This window comes from Equus asinus, chromosome 25 (assembly GCF_041296235.1).
Source record: "Equus asinus isolate D_3611 breed Donkey chromosome 25, EquAss-T2T_v2, whole genome shotgun sequence".
Lineage (NCBI taxonomy): Eukaryota > Metazoa > Chordata > Mammalia > Perissodactyla > Equidae > Equus > Equus asinus.
In genome coordinates, this window is record NC_091814.1 from 18861424 (window position 1) to 18875721 (window position 14298).

The 14298-nt window shown below is 42.6% G+C and overlaps 2 protein-coding genes across 5 annotated transcripts in view; one reads left to right on the forward strand and one right to left on the reverse strand.

The window, feature by feature from the left end:
• LOC139042008 (uncharacterized) overlaps positions 1-14298 on the reverse strand; it is a 28660-nt gene that overhangs the window by 9070 nt on the left and 5292 nt on the right. For both annotated transcript variants that reach the window (XM_070497430.1, XM_070497431.1), the window contains exon 2: positions 3325-3672. In XM_070497430.1, the coding sequence (XP_070353531.1) occupies positions 3325-3672 (348 nt within the window). The remainder of the gene's footprint in view (positions 1-3324; positions 3673-14298) is intronic.
• LOC106825753 (SLAM family member 9-like) overlaps positions 601-14298 on the forward strand; it is a 52452-nt gene continuing 38754 nt past the window's right edge. Inside the window, exon 1 of one of the 3 annotated variants that reach the window (XM_044758097.2) lies at positions 601-2292. In XM_044758097.2, the coding sequence (XP_044614032.2) occupies positions 1974-2292 (319 nt within the window). In that variant the 5' untranslated portion in view covers positions 601-1973. The remainder of the gene's footprint in view (positions 2293-14298) is intronic. The other 2 variants (XM_070497428.1, XM_070497429.1) reach the window with 2 other exon arrangements.

The following is a 14298-nucleotide window of genomic DNA, read 5'->3' on the forward strand; positions in this document are numbered from 1 at the left end:
CTTATTGCGCAGGTATGCATTTCCAGTCACGGCTCCAAGGGTTTACATGGACTCATTTAATCCTCATGTTAACCCTCTGAAATTACCTGGATCAGCTGTCAGTAGATTCATCTAGGCAGGGGAGGCAACCTTTTCTCTAAAGGGTCAGATAGCAAATATTTTAGGTTTCACCAGCCATATGGGCTCTGTCACAACTACACAACTTTGACGTTATAGCACGAAAGGAGCCAAACACAAGATGTTAATGAATGGATGTGGCTGTGTTCCAATAAAACTTTATTTACAAAAACAGACACTGGGCTGGATTTGACCAATGGGTATAGTTTGCCAGCCTCTGATCTGGGGCAGTTATTAAAAATAGAAATGTGTGGGCCCCCTCAAGACTGTTTGAACATGTGTCTGGGGAAAATGATATTTACTTAGCTTTTTGAAAGATCTGATTTAATGAATAGATAATAATTTAAATATAAAACCAAGTAGACTGTCTGTTACACAGAGTAATGAAGCACAGACGGGTGTTTAGAAAGCTCGTGCTCTCAGGCATTTAGAATATTCACTCAAGAATTGGTTTACATCAACCTTTATTGTGCTCTTTTCAATAAGTGAAGGAATATTAATCAGGCTTGAATAATCAAAAATCCTAGAAAACGTAGCTGTGTTTCTGTATGTATCCTTTAAATATTGCTGAACTCTATCTGGTTAAAGAATACAGTACTTCCTGAAGGCCTGCTGGGAGCTGTAGAAAACACTGGGCAGATGCCAAGGAGAGCAGGGCACAGACCCCGCTCTCAAGTGGAGAGTGGACCACACACAAACAATGGTAGTGCAAGGCAGAGAGAAACATGATCTTCAGGAGAACTAGGAGAAAGAACTTTGAGGCTTCAAAATGGAAATATTCATTTAATATGGATCAGAAAATTGTTTTCGTAGGCTGTGGCAGTTCTGAAAGCCATGAGGGAGAGAGAGGCTGTATTTGAGGAGCAACGTGTTTGGCTGGAACAAGGCTGGAATGACGGCATCAGTTGGTCGAGGGCCTAATGCTGTGATGAGTACTTAGTCCTACAGGTGATGGGGAGAGAGCGAGTGTTGTTGGGAGGTTTACTTTGGGCATTGGTGGATTGTCAGGGAATGGAAAACAAGGCCAAAGGAAACCAGCTAGTAGGACTTCTTCTTTTGGCAATTTCTCTTCTGCTGCAATCTTGTTTTTGATATGATGTCAATCACAGCACCCTAATCCTAGTTACAGGGGAGGGCACATTCCCAGGCTTTGCCAATAGAAAGTGCTGTTCCTCTGACCAGTGAGCCATCTAGGGGTGGTCTTGTGACGAAAGCCCAGCCAACAAGAGTCTTTCCCTGGAATTTTCCACGTGGAGTGCACCAGGAAAGTCCCTTTGCTCTCTGCTCCAGTGGGACCCATGGCTGCAGAAGGCCATGTTCCCCACCATGTGGAGAAGCCCAGGAGAATAAAGCTGACAGGAGGGAGAGAGAGAGAGACAGAGAGTGCGAGAGAGCGAGCACAAAGATGAGAGATGATATGGTCCCTGACAGAGAGAAGAGAGAGCCCATTACCTTTCAAGTCCCTGAGCATGAGGGCCAGAGGAGCTCCTGTATGCATCTTCCTCCTGGAGATCTATGTATCTTTGTTTTGAGGAAGATTAGCCCTGAGCTAACTGCTGCTAATCCTCCTCTGTTTTTGCTGAGGAAGACTGGCCCTGAGCTTACATCCTTGCCCATCTTCCTTTATTTTGCATGTGGGACGCCTGCCACAGCATGGCTTGCCAAACGGTGCCATGTCTGCACCCTGGATCCGAACCGTCTGACCCCGGGCCGCTGAAGTGGAACGTGTGCACTTAACCGCTGCACCACTGGGCCGGCCGCTATGTGTCTTTATAATGAAAACCCTCTTAATTGACCTAATTTGAGTAAGTTTCCATTTCTTGCTGCCAAAAGAGATAGGATGAGACTGTACCAGTATGACGTCATTGAGAGAGCTATTCAAGGAATTTATCAGCCAAGGAGGACAGAGACAAGATCAGGAATCAAGAGCTGGAGGCCAGGGGGGCAGCGGGTTTATTCTCCACCCTTCACCAATGGAAAACCCCAGTTTGGACAGCCAAGCCAGTCTCCCCAGTCTCTTCTTACAAGCGTTCCCATCTCTCAAGTTGGAGTCCCTCACCCCTTATCTGCTCCCACTAGGTGAGGATTTGCCGGTTGTGCAGGGGAAGCTTGGGAGATGGATGTCCCCTGGAGAGCCACCAGCATATGTTCAGGAGAAGAGAAATGGCACGGTGGGTGAGTGAAGGGTAGCTCATTTGGAGCATGGCCCTGCGGGAATGTGCTGGGAAATGAGGCTGGAGAGGCAGGCAGGGACCAGATCCTGTGTGGAGTTGGAATTTTCCTGAGTGCCATTATCCTGTGGGGGTGGGGACAAGAAGTATTATTTGGTTTTAAGCAGGGGAATAACAGGCTGAGTACTGCATTTTTAAAAAGATCCAAATATCAGCTGGTTGGAGGGTGATTTGGAAGGAGGAAGAGACGAGAGGCAGGGAGGCCCGTTAGGAGGCTGCTGGGATCACCCAAGCAGAGGAGACGGAGGGTGGAGGCAGAGAGGAGCAATGGGCGAGAGCTCTGGCAGGTTGGATGGCCCTCAGGCTCTGCTCCCCCTCCTCCCTTTTTGCTGCTTTCTCCACTGCACATCTGCGCAGGTTCTCTGCTTCCTGGGGCAGGGTGTTGGGCTCCTCGTTGGCCTGGGAGCCCCAGGGCACAGCGGCTGGGCCGCCTCCTGCATCTTTGACTTGGACAGAGCAGGGCAGAGCTTTGTCCTGAGATCTCTCCAGCTGGACTTCAGGTCAATTTGTCTCAAAGTGTTTTACCTAATGACTCGTCCTAACATCAATCTCCTTCCTGGTGTTTTTATTTCATCTTTTTGGTGTTCTGTTTTGTTGGTGCCAACTTTTTGGGTCATTTAAGAATTTTTAAATCAGATTTTCAATCAACCAATTCAGGACATTTTGGATATAATTACGTATTTCTAATAATCAATTTTGCAGTATTTTTATGATTGAAGAAAGGTTTTTTTTTTTATCCTTTTCAGTGGCTCCTTCTCTCTCCCCATTTCATGTACACTTTATACTTTTTAAAAAATTTTAACTAGTTTTTCCTGGGATGCAATCTTTAAAATCTAGTTTTATCTTTAGTGCATCAGAAGAAATGCAAAAACTCCTAGAAAATGTTTTTTTTTCTTTACCCGCTTCTAGTTTAACTTACTTTAGATAAAGTGCTTGTTGGAATGCCTGTGTGGGGCATGGTCCCTATAAACCTTACCATATAAACAGAGCCTGAAGGCTTCCTCCTGGGATTTTCCTGACTGGAACTTGATTTTCTCTGTATACAGTCCACTTATTTGCATACTGAGGTTTCTGATGATCAAGAACTCCAGCTCTGTTAGGCTGAATCTGTGCTTGTATTTTTCTTCAAGGCCGTACCATTCAGGATTAGAGGTATTAGGTTTCCAGGACACCAGAAACAAATCTCTCTCATCACCAGAATCCCGAATCCACTCAATCTCTCGGATGTCAGGAGACGAGGAGGAGGTCAGTTGCAGCTGCACAGATCCCCCCACGGTCCTTTGCAACGTGCAGGATGAGCTGGGGTCTTTGACAGTCTGGGAACCTGGTGAGAGAACAGCTGAGATTGAGGAAAGGAAGAAGCAGGGCAAACACCACACTGCATCTCCTCTCTGCTTTCACGTCACATTAACTTTATATTTATACGAAGAGAATTCTCTCTTTCTACAGACAGGGAAATAAAGCTGAGACAACTTGCCCAGGCCTTGGTCTTGCCTAGAACACGGCAGTTTTGATGCAAGCACGTGTCTGTCACCCTCTCACACTCACGCTCTTTCCTTTTCTTGCAGCTTGCATCTAACATGGTCTTTGGTCTCATTGCAGAAACAGGAAGCTGAAAATATTATCGCTGCTAAACAATAATCCAATTTCCCCGTTAATTTGTACACACCAGAAGAAAATCATTCCAGCTTTCTCTGTTGCCACCATTTTCCCCTCAACCCACTGCAGTGTGGCTTCTGGCCCATCACTCCTCTGAAATTGCTCTTGATTGGGTCACTAACAACTCCCTGAAATTAACAAAGTCAGCTGTCACTGGTCAGTCCTAGTCTTTCAGGACCATCTTGTGCCATTTGACATGTGACTGTTCTCCCTTCCTTGAAATTCTACTTATTTGATACAAATTTTTCTCCCTCTGGGCCCTCAGCCAGCCTTCCTTCAGTAAATGCTTAATGAGCTCTGTGCTGTTGAGGTTGCTGGGGACACAGTGATGAACAAGAAGACCAGGTCCCTGCTCTCATGGAGCATCCATTCTAGTGAGAGAGACTGCTGGAAAAAGCAGGGAAAACAAATGACTTCAGACAGTTATAAGTGCTGTGAAAAAAATAAAAAGGATGTAGCATAGATTTCATCTCCGTTGCCTGGCATCTGAACTTCCTTCACGTATCTGTGGAATTTCTGCCTTATGAGACAGAGCCCACCTCCTGCTATAAATGCCAGATACTTTCCCAGCCTCCTTTGTGGCTGAGACTGCACATGAACTGGGTCCTTCCAATCGGATGCACCTATCACAGACTTTCAAACACAAGCTGATGACATGAAGGGAGGCAGCCCACAGGATCTGTGCTGTTGACAATGGCAGTCATGGCAGTAGCCACCTGTCGTTGCCGGGGGCAGTGGTGGCAGCAGTTCTGAGGCAGAGAAAGTGTCCAGGGTCAGTGGTACTGTAGTTTCAGCTGTGATGTCTTGGCCAGGATTAACAGACCAGCTTCTGCTGGACGAGCTCTGGTGGCGTGACTCAGGGTGTGGCTCCTGGATGAGTGGTCTCAAAGCCTGGCCGTCTGGACCCCTCAAAGCTCTGTGGGTCACCTGCTACGCTCTAACATATACATATTCGATTAGTCAGCTGGTTTCTCTTGCTTGTAAGCAAGAATCCTGACTGGCACTTAGGATAATGTAATAGAATAGTGGTAGTTTGGTGGAGATCTGGGGGTGTGGGTCGTTCATCAACAAAGTCCCCTATGAGTGGATGACAATTAAGGTGAGTCCTAAATGACGACCGGACAGAATGAATTATTCCAGGCAGAGGAAAGAGCATGAGCCAAGTTCCCAATGCAGAAATGATCTTGGCCCGCATGTGGGACAGAAGGAGCGCCGCGGCTGGGGCGGAAGGAACGAAGCAGAGATCTGAAGACAGGAGACGGAGCAGGGAAGGCTTCGCAGGGACGGTAGGGAGATTGGACATAGTCTGAGTGCAACAGGAAGCTGCCAGATGGTTCTTAGCAAAGTGATATCACGTGATTTACATTTTTAATGACCACTTTAGAGTAGATACGGTCTGGAGAATGGTTGATAGGAGGGAAAGAGTAGGAAAAGGGATTCCACTTGAGGGGTTCTTGCAATAGGTTCAGTGAGAGAAGGATGGTGGCAGAGGATGGGGAGAAGTGGAGAGACTCAAGAAAGATTGGGAGGTAGAGCTGACATGGATTGCTGATGGACTGGATGTCAGAGGGAAGGAAAAGAAGAATCAAGGATGACTTCCTGGTTTAGGGCTTAAGTAAGTGGGTAGATGGTGTGACATTTATTGAGGGGTAAATATTTTTCTTTCTTTCTTTCTTTCTTTCTTTCTTTCAACTTTCTCTCTTTCTTTCTCTTTCTTCCCTCCTTCCTTCCTTCTTTGCTTCCTTCCTTCCCTCTTTCCTTCTTGTCTTTCCTTCTTTCTTCCATTCTTTCCCTTCTTCCTCTCTTTCTTTCCTTTTTGCTGAGGAAGATTGGCTCTGAGATAAGAACTATTGCCAATCTTCCTCTTTTTCCTTGAGGAAGATTCACCCCGAGCTAACATCTATGCCAGTCTTCTATTTTGTATGTGAGTTACCACCACAGCATGTCCGGCAATGAGTGGTGTAAGTCCACGCATGGGAACTGAACCTTGGCTACTAAAGCAGAGTACACCAAACTTAACCCTAGGTCACGGGCCCGGCCACCTGTAATTATTATTAAAGCATAGAGAGGAACAGGTTTGGGGTGAGGGGAGGCATAAAACAGAATTTGGTTTTATACATGTTAATCTTGGCTTCCAAGATGTTAAATAGGCTGTAGAGTCTGGGTCTGAAGCTCAGGGAAGGTCAGGGCTGGAGACGTGGCCCTCAACCCGGCCATGCTACTAAAGCCATGGGATTAGCTAAAATCACCTGGAGGGGATTATAGCTAGGGAAGAAAAGATGGCGTAGCACCAACCACCACTAAGAGAGAGGGAGAAGGAGCATCCAGTGGGAAAAGCCGGTGAGCGCAGTGTCACAAAAGCCAAAGAAGGAGTTTCAGGAAGGGAGGGGAGGGCACTGTGACAGCCCTGCTGAGAAGTGAGGCCAGGCTGCTCTCTGTTCTTTTCTTTTCCTCCTGAGTACTTCCAAAACTCTTTGGTGCTTCTCCATTCCACTGGTGCTTACCCCCGTAATACATACATTTCTCTGCTATTATATTAAGTACTCAAATTATACCCCTATGCCCTCTGTGTCCCACTGCTCACCACCCCAAGTAGGATGAGAATGTGGAACACTCAGCAGCCCACGTTCTCTGCCACCTCCCAGTCTTGTAACATTCTTACCCCTCTCCCTGCAGCAGCCTTCCAACCTAGAGGCTTTACCGAAACAGTCAAGCGTTCTATTTCCAGACATTATTAGATTTTCTCCAAAAATATGACTTCTTTATTCCAAGAATCTTTACTTTTCACTTAAATCACAAATTCCCAGTCACATTACCATCATCCATTGTGTTTAATTAAAATTGTTGTGTGGTTTTTTGCTGTCATTGTTGACTCTATCTTTCCCAAATCTGGAGGTCTCTGTTATGATGAATTTGATACTTGATGGAGAACCTTTTTGAGGATTTCCCTTAAAGGGACTCTTTGGCAATATATTCCCTGAATCCTTACCTCAGCGCTAACATTTCCTTTCACCCTGACGTCTAGTGACATCTAGTTGTCTAGTAAGTGACATCTAGCTGATTTGCAAGGATTTGTCAATTCTGTCCTTTCCTTTAAGCAGCACGTAGATGTCCTTTCACTGTCATCAAGCTTCCGTTATTGCAGACAAGAAGTTCGATTGTTTTTCCTTTCAAAGTATTTTTCCTTTGGAAGCTTCTAAGTTTTTGTTCTTTTTTGTGGTATTGTCAGAATTATACCAGCTACTCTTAGGTGCATGTCTTTTTTTTTCACTGAAGTGAAATCCTCATACAAACAATTAACACTATAAAGTGCATATTTTTTAGTGGCATTTCGTGTATTCACAATATTGTGCCACTGCCACCTCTCTCCAGTTTCAAAACATTTATATCATCCCAGAAGAACATCCCGTACCCACCAAATAATTACTCTGTCTTCCTCCTCCCCATCCTCTGGTAACGTCTACCAATCATGCCTATCTAACGAAGTCTCCATAAAAACCCAAAGGGTGGTGGTAGGAGAGCTCCTGGGTTGGTGAGCACAAGGAGGTGCTGGAGGGTGGCCCACCTGCAGAGGGCGTGGAAGCTCCACACCCTTTCCACATACCTTGCCCTGTGCATCTCTTCGGTCTGGCTTTTCATGAGTTATATCTTTTTATAATACACCAAGAATCTAGCAAGTAAACTATTTTCCCATTGTTCTGTGAGCTGCTCTAGCAAATTCCTTCAACCTGACCAGGAGCTCATGGGAACCTCCGATGTTTAGGCCACCAGTCAGAAGCCAGTCGGTAACAACCTGGACTCCTGACTGGCGTCTGAAGTCGGGGGATGACAGTCTTGTGGGGCTGAGCCCTAAACCTGTGGGATCTGACACAAACTGCAGGAAGACAGTGTTAGAACTGAGTAAAATTGTAGGACACCCAGCTGGTGTCTGAGAAATCACAAAATTGCTCTGTGAGGGGAAAGGAACACACACATCTAGTGCCAGAAGTAGCGTGGTAGTCGTGTGAGAGTAAAGGAGAAACAGAGGAGTGTGTTTTTCCATAGCAGGTAATTTATCTGTTTAGATTATGTTTCTCTTCTGGAGTCAGTATTGGTAAATTATATTTTCCTAGAAAATTATCCATTTCATCTCAGTTTTCCATATATTTGTATAGAGTTAAGCAAAATGGTTTTTCCTTAACTTCCTTTGTATGTGTGTTCTTTTTTCCTGCTGTCTCATTTCTTCTTTTGTGCATTTAGGCTTTTGTGGGAGGGTTTTTGGAAAGATTGGAGCCACTCAATCATGCTTGTGTGCTCGTGGCAATAAATCAGGGGTTTCATCTGTTTCAGAAAAAAATTCTGAAGTAGGAGACTGTTTGTTTCCCCAAGCAATGTTTGGTTTTTAAAACAGGGACCTGATGAATAAGTGAAAAGCAATAGTCTATATTGGAGTATAAGAGGAAGCCATTTGGTTTACAACTAATTTGGCCTGAACTTCTGTTTCCAAAAGAGCTTGACATGGCCTGTTGAGCATTCATTGTACATCTGCTTTAAACATTTACAATGTCCCACAGGCAAGGATGATGCTCTTTCTTTGGTGCTCTTTCTTCCTTGGAGAAGGAAGTCCTGGCTATAGTCCTCAAAACTGGCTCATAATAAACTCACCCCAATTTTGATTTATAGATTGATTATGGATTCTTGCATCGACATTTCTTCTTGTAGTCACAGCAGGATTTCAGAGAAATGCACTGGAGACCACCTGGAACCTCCACTCAACTGGCATTCAGTACCAATAGGGGCCCGCGGAGCCCCCTGGATCATTGCATTCTTCAGGTGACCCTGGTGAGATCTTCTGAACTCTGACCTTCTGATTTTAAGTCAATGGTCCAGAGTTTATACAAGCCTTAAGACTAGGTGTCTTAGGGGGTACTGGTACACACCCTAGGTAAGAGGACTCTAGGGGAATTTGCTAGGAAGGAGAAACCTAATGGGAATTTCCCAGGTCAGGGGAGGCTAGGGGGTAATGTGGAGTGAATGGGGCAGACTGACCTTTTTAATTTGGCTTTAAGTTGGAAAGAATTGTGTTTATAAAATCTGAACAAACTGCTTGATTGAGAAATGAGAGTCTGAACATGTTCAGTTCCAAAGAACAGGACACCAGCTCCTTCCAGCTGAAAGGCATTTTCAGGTGACTCAGACCCTCTTGGAATTGTCAGAGGATCAATCCTCATGATGCACGACCCACTATCATTCACATTAATTAATTAAAGGCTCCTCCAGGCGTATTAGGAGTGGTCTTCCAGTGATCAAAGCCCCCACTGGAGTTTTAGAGCAATAGTGGGAGATCTTGAATCACGTAGAGAGTATTTGTGACCTTTCTTTAGGAAGTAACACTCACATTTCTGACCCACTACACTGTCCTTAGTTCAGTTATAGTAAAATTAAACTGAAAGAAAAATGGTAAATTGAGTTTCTAAAAGCCACCCAATTCCCGAATGGGCTGCCTCCTCTCAGAACTGCAGCTGGCTTCATGCTGAAACTTGCAAGTGCTTCTCGAAAAGGGGATTGCAGGAAATGGCTGGCAAGATAACCTGGGATAATTTAAAGTTACAATGGCTACTGTGGGGCTCCTTTTTAAGAGCCAGGTAATAGAGAAATTTTTAAACAGCCGAGCTTGCCACCATCCAGCACAATTGCTGAAGATTAAACTTTCAGAAGCTGTAAATATTTATGAAGAAGAGCAAAATCTTACCAAACTTGTTTTGTATCCTGAGGGCTTGGCTTAATAATCGTCTGGTTGGGGTCCCAAAATACAGTCAGACGAAAATGCGGTTGCACCCCATTTTTTGGTCAGAGATGGTCGGACAGAAATGCGGGTTGCATTCCATTGGATGCTGAGGGTCCCCCCAAACAGCTGCCAGCCTCCGGGGAATTACAGTGGCCATCAGAAGGAATGTTCTGATTATCCAAGATCACTTAAGAAGTACACTTAAAAGCAAAGACTTTAAACTCCAAAATAACCTTATTGAAAGTTTTGTTGCTAAAAGCTAATAAAAATTAAGTTATAAAAGGTAACTAAAGGAAAATATATCAGGTCATGGCTTTACAGACACCCCTGTATCTACTCCCTGAGTTAATGAGACTCTGAGACACTTTCTGGGAAACCTCTATGTTAAAGATTACTGGAATGGTTCAATACCACCAGGTAGTTACTGGTTGTCCTGGCTGAAACCTGACAAGACACTTGAAAAGATTTGGCAACTTATGATCAGAAATTCAGCCAAACTGGAAGCTGATATTCAAAGCCTGATGGGGATTTTCTTTCTAGCTCTTCTTCCCTAAGTTAAAATCAAACTAAACACCCACAGGGAAGAAAGCAAATTAGGGCTGATGTAGTTGGACAGCTAGATCCACCTATAGTGTCATTTAGGTTACAACTCAATTTCTGAGTAATTAAGAGAAACTGTCCTTAAAAAACAAGTCCTTGCAAGACTAGGAATGCAGCTCTAGAGGCAGTTGAGGTTCCACTCATTTCCCTTATCTCAAAAGGCTTATCATCTCTCCAGTAACTACTAGCTAGTCCAACACCAATTCGTAAGAGTGAAGAAAAAAAAAGTAAAAAAGGCAAGAAAAACGGCCATAAGAGCACTTTCTCCCCAAATCTAGAATCTTGAGTGTCTTCTCCACGAGTTGTAGTGGAAAAAGCTTAGAACTAAATTTGGGTTCAATTATTCTTTCATAACTAGTGAGCCTTACATTACTGTACCTGATTCATGGCAGTAATCTTAAAAGAGTAGCTGTGGAGTGTTGTGTGTGTGTATCCATATGTGTGTTATGTATGTGTGATGTTTTACCTCTGGATGGTGTAATCTCCAAAGAGCTCTATTTAATTGGCTTAAAGTAAGTGCTTTTATAAATGTAATGGAGAAAAACCCAAACGTCTTTCAAGCTAACATGACATAAAATCACCTTCGGTAAAAGAAAGCTTACTTAAGTTTGCTGGTTTGATTAAAATAAACACATTTCCAGAGTTCTCAACATGGAAACAAGTAAACTAAATAGATGTGAAAAAGATAAAAATCTTGGGTGAACTTTTTAACAATAATTCTTTATTATGCTGTATGTACTTAAAATAATTTCAAAACTTTTTGGAAACTTGAAAGCTTAGTGTTTTGCTAACTGAGTTAAATGATAAAATTTATTGAGTATCTAGATCATTCCAAAATGAGATAAAATATTAGACATTAATTATTAAATATAGTTTATTTACTTTTGTGTTAGTAGAGAGAAATCAAAAGATGCTTGGGTCTATTAGCAACCATGTTTTAATTTTATTTAAAAATTATACTATGAAGTAGCATGTGTCTAGAAATTATAAAAGTATTTATAAGTTTTCCAAGCCACAGAATGCTAATGTAAAATACACTTTATAATTGCTTACTTCTTAGTTTTCACTAAAAATTATGGTTTTTGAGGGTTAAAAATTCTAATTAATATATGTGATTAAGGCTACTAAAATTTAATAAGGAAAACACCTTTGTGTTCCAGGAAAGTAAGATGTATGTTTTCAGTAAAGAAGGTATAAAGCATGGAAGTATTTTCATTTGTTTTGTTAAGAAAGATAAATTTGTCCTAAAGTACTAGGAAGGAAAGAAGGCACGTGATAAATTCTGAATGTAAAAAGAAAGTTATGGAGGATTTGTGGATGAGGAACCCTGAGGGAAGAATTTTGTGCATTGTCAAGTTGGCCAAGATTAATATGAATTTAATTGAATAAGTAAGGTTTAATGTCAAAAGTAAGCTAGCACAAAAATTAGAATTCGGTTTTCTCTTTCTTAAAAGGGTACTTTTGCTGAACTTTTAGTCCACTCTTGGTTAAGAGATTATAAAAGGTTTTCTTTACTTTTGAGTGAGTCTCACTTTGGCTAAATGGATAACTAAAGCACTGTTTCACAGCGACCATTGTTTCGCAGCAACACAGTTCAGCAAACAATTGATGTTGTTTGACCAAGTGTTTTAACCTTTTGATATTTTGCACAAGCTCCCCCAATTTCATATCCTAATGAAGTCTTTCTCTTGACTTAAAAATTTCTCTGCTAGTTTTCAGAGGGCCCCTGGGCCCTCTCAAAGAAATGTGCCCTCTCTTCCTATAAAGAGGAAGATACTAAACTAATTAGGCTTGTTTGTTATGCTAAGTTGTATGAGAAGCATTGTCAAGTAAATGCTGATAAGCCTTCTTAGGTCACATTGTGCAGGTAAATATTATTCAACTCACTCTCTTAACCCCGCTACCTTGCTTCCAGCACAACAAGAGGAAAATGACCATGACAGCATTCGCTTATCTAATTTGGTTTACAGATAGGTCTTAAATAAATGATAAGCAAGGACATTATCCAGCTGGATATGCTGTCCAGCCTCGAGAATGCCCGCTACTTCCTATTCACTGTACTAAGCCAGTAAAAGACTTCCTTCCCCAGGTTCAAGAAATTGCCACGGAAGAACAGAAGGAAATGTGGCAATAAAAACAGGGAATTTTTGACACCACTGCACAGATGTGGTTTGGGTTCAATAAAAAAAACACCCAGAAACCATAGTGCCTACTGGAGCACAATTGCCACTGCTCCAGCATACAACCAATTAACTCACTGGGCATCTGAAAAGATGATTTCATGGGGAAAACAATTCTTGGAAACTTTCTCCCACAGTGGCTCATAAAGCCTATACTCGTTGTGCTATATGCCCAAAATATTATCCAGGGAAACTATTTCATGGGTCACAAGGCCACTTTCCCTTCCTCAGGGACCCTTTGAGGTATGGCAATTGGGCTTTGTTCAAATGCCATGATATCAATGATAAATATATCTTGTAGTCATCTGTATGTTCTCACACTGGGTTGAGGCCTTTCCTTGCAGAAGTGATGACTGTAGGTAAATTATTATTGGAAAGAATAATTCCTGTTACAGGAAATCCTTCTGAGTTACACAGTGACCAGGGAACTCATTTCACCGGACAAGAAATTAAATCTATTGGTGACATTTGGCCAATAATACAACCCTAGAACTAATGGCACAATAAAAACTCAATTGGCAAAGCTTTTGGAAGCATTCAATCTCTCATGGCCAAAAGATCTTCGTCTAAGTGCTCCTTAACCTTAGATCTACACCCTTTGGTAAACTTCAGTTGTCCCCTTTGGAGATAATAACTGGACAGCATATGCAATTAGATGAAGGAATGTATGAACCAATTCTGCGTAAAGGAGATATCCTACATTACTGTTAACGTCTCATTGAGACAGTTAATAGAAGTGAGAGGTTTGCAGCTGATTCTTTTCCCAGTGAGCTCCTGGGAGACAAAAGCCTTAAGGACTGTGGACTTCACCCTGGAGATTTTATTCATTGGAAAAGACACCAGAGAAAAGACTCTTGGCAGCCCTGTTGGAAAGGACCACACCAGGTACTTGTAATCTATTCATGTGCCGAGGAATCAAAAGGCATAGACTCATGGATTCATATTTTTCATTAAAAAAGTCTTCCCCACCTGAGTGGGTTTCAGTTCCTATTTCTGTTACCCAGCTTTAACTGACCAATGAAAACATCTCCAAACCAGGATGAGAAGAAGATGGCATCTGTTGTAGACAGCTGTCCCAAGACTCCAGACCAGGCCTGTATTGCCAAGATTATATCTCCTCATTTAAACCTTTGTAATGCTTAAACCATACATGTATTTTGTAATTGTTCTATTTAAGGTTTCAGAATACTATCATACGTAAAGAAAGTGATTGATATGGAATAGACTCATTTTGAAGGCCAGGCCTTTATTGGGTGGCTCCTAATGGAACTCAGTGGTTATGTGAAACAAACCTCTGGCCTTGGCTACTGTCTAGATGGCTAAAACACTGCACCCTGAGCTTCCCTTGGATACAGGGAAGGAGTCACCCTGAGCTAACATCTGTTGCCAATCTTCTCTTTAAGGCCAGATGGTGTCATTCAGTGTCCTACTGATATGGCCACCTAGTAGCTATATTTATTCTTTCCTTGGGGCAAGAAGATGTCATATCACATATAGAAGGCCTGACTGAATTAACTCAACAAGATCTTAATGATAGTCAAGTAGAAATAGCCTTATTAAACACTAAAATGTCTTTAATGAGAAAGGCTGTCCTTCAAAATAGAATGGCCTTAGATGTCCTAACTACATCCCAAGGTGATACGTGTACAATCATTCACACTGAATGCTGTGTTCTTATACCTGATGAAGCTTCCAATGTGTCATCTCTGCTAAAGCACGGGAAAAAAAAATAGGTGAATGCCTG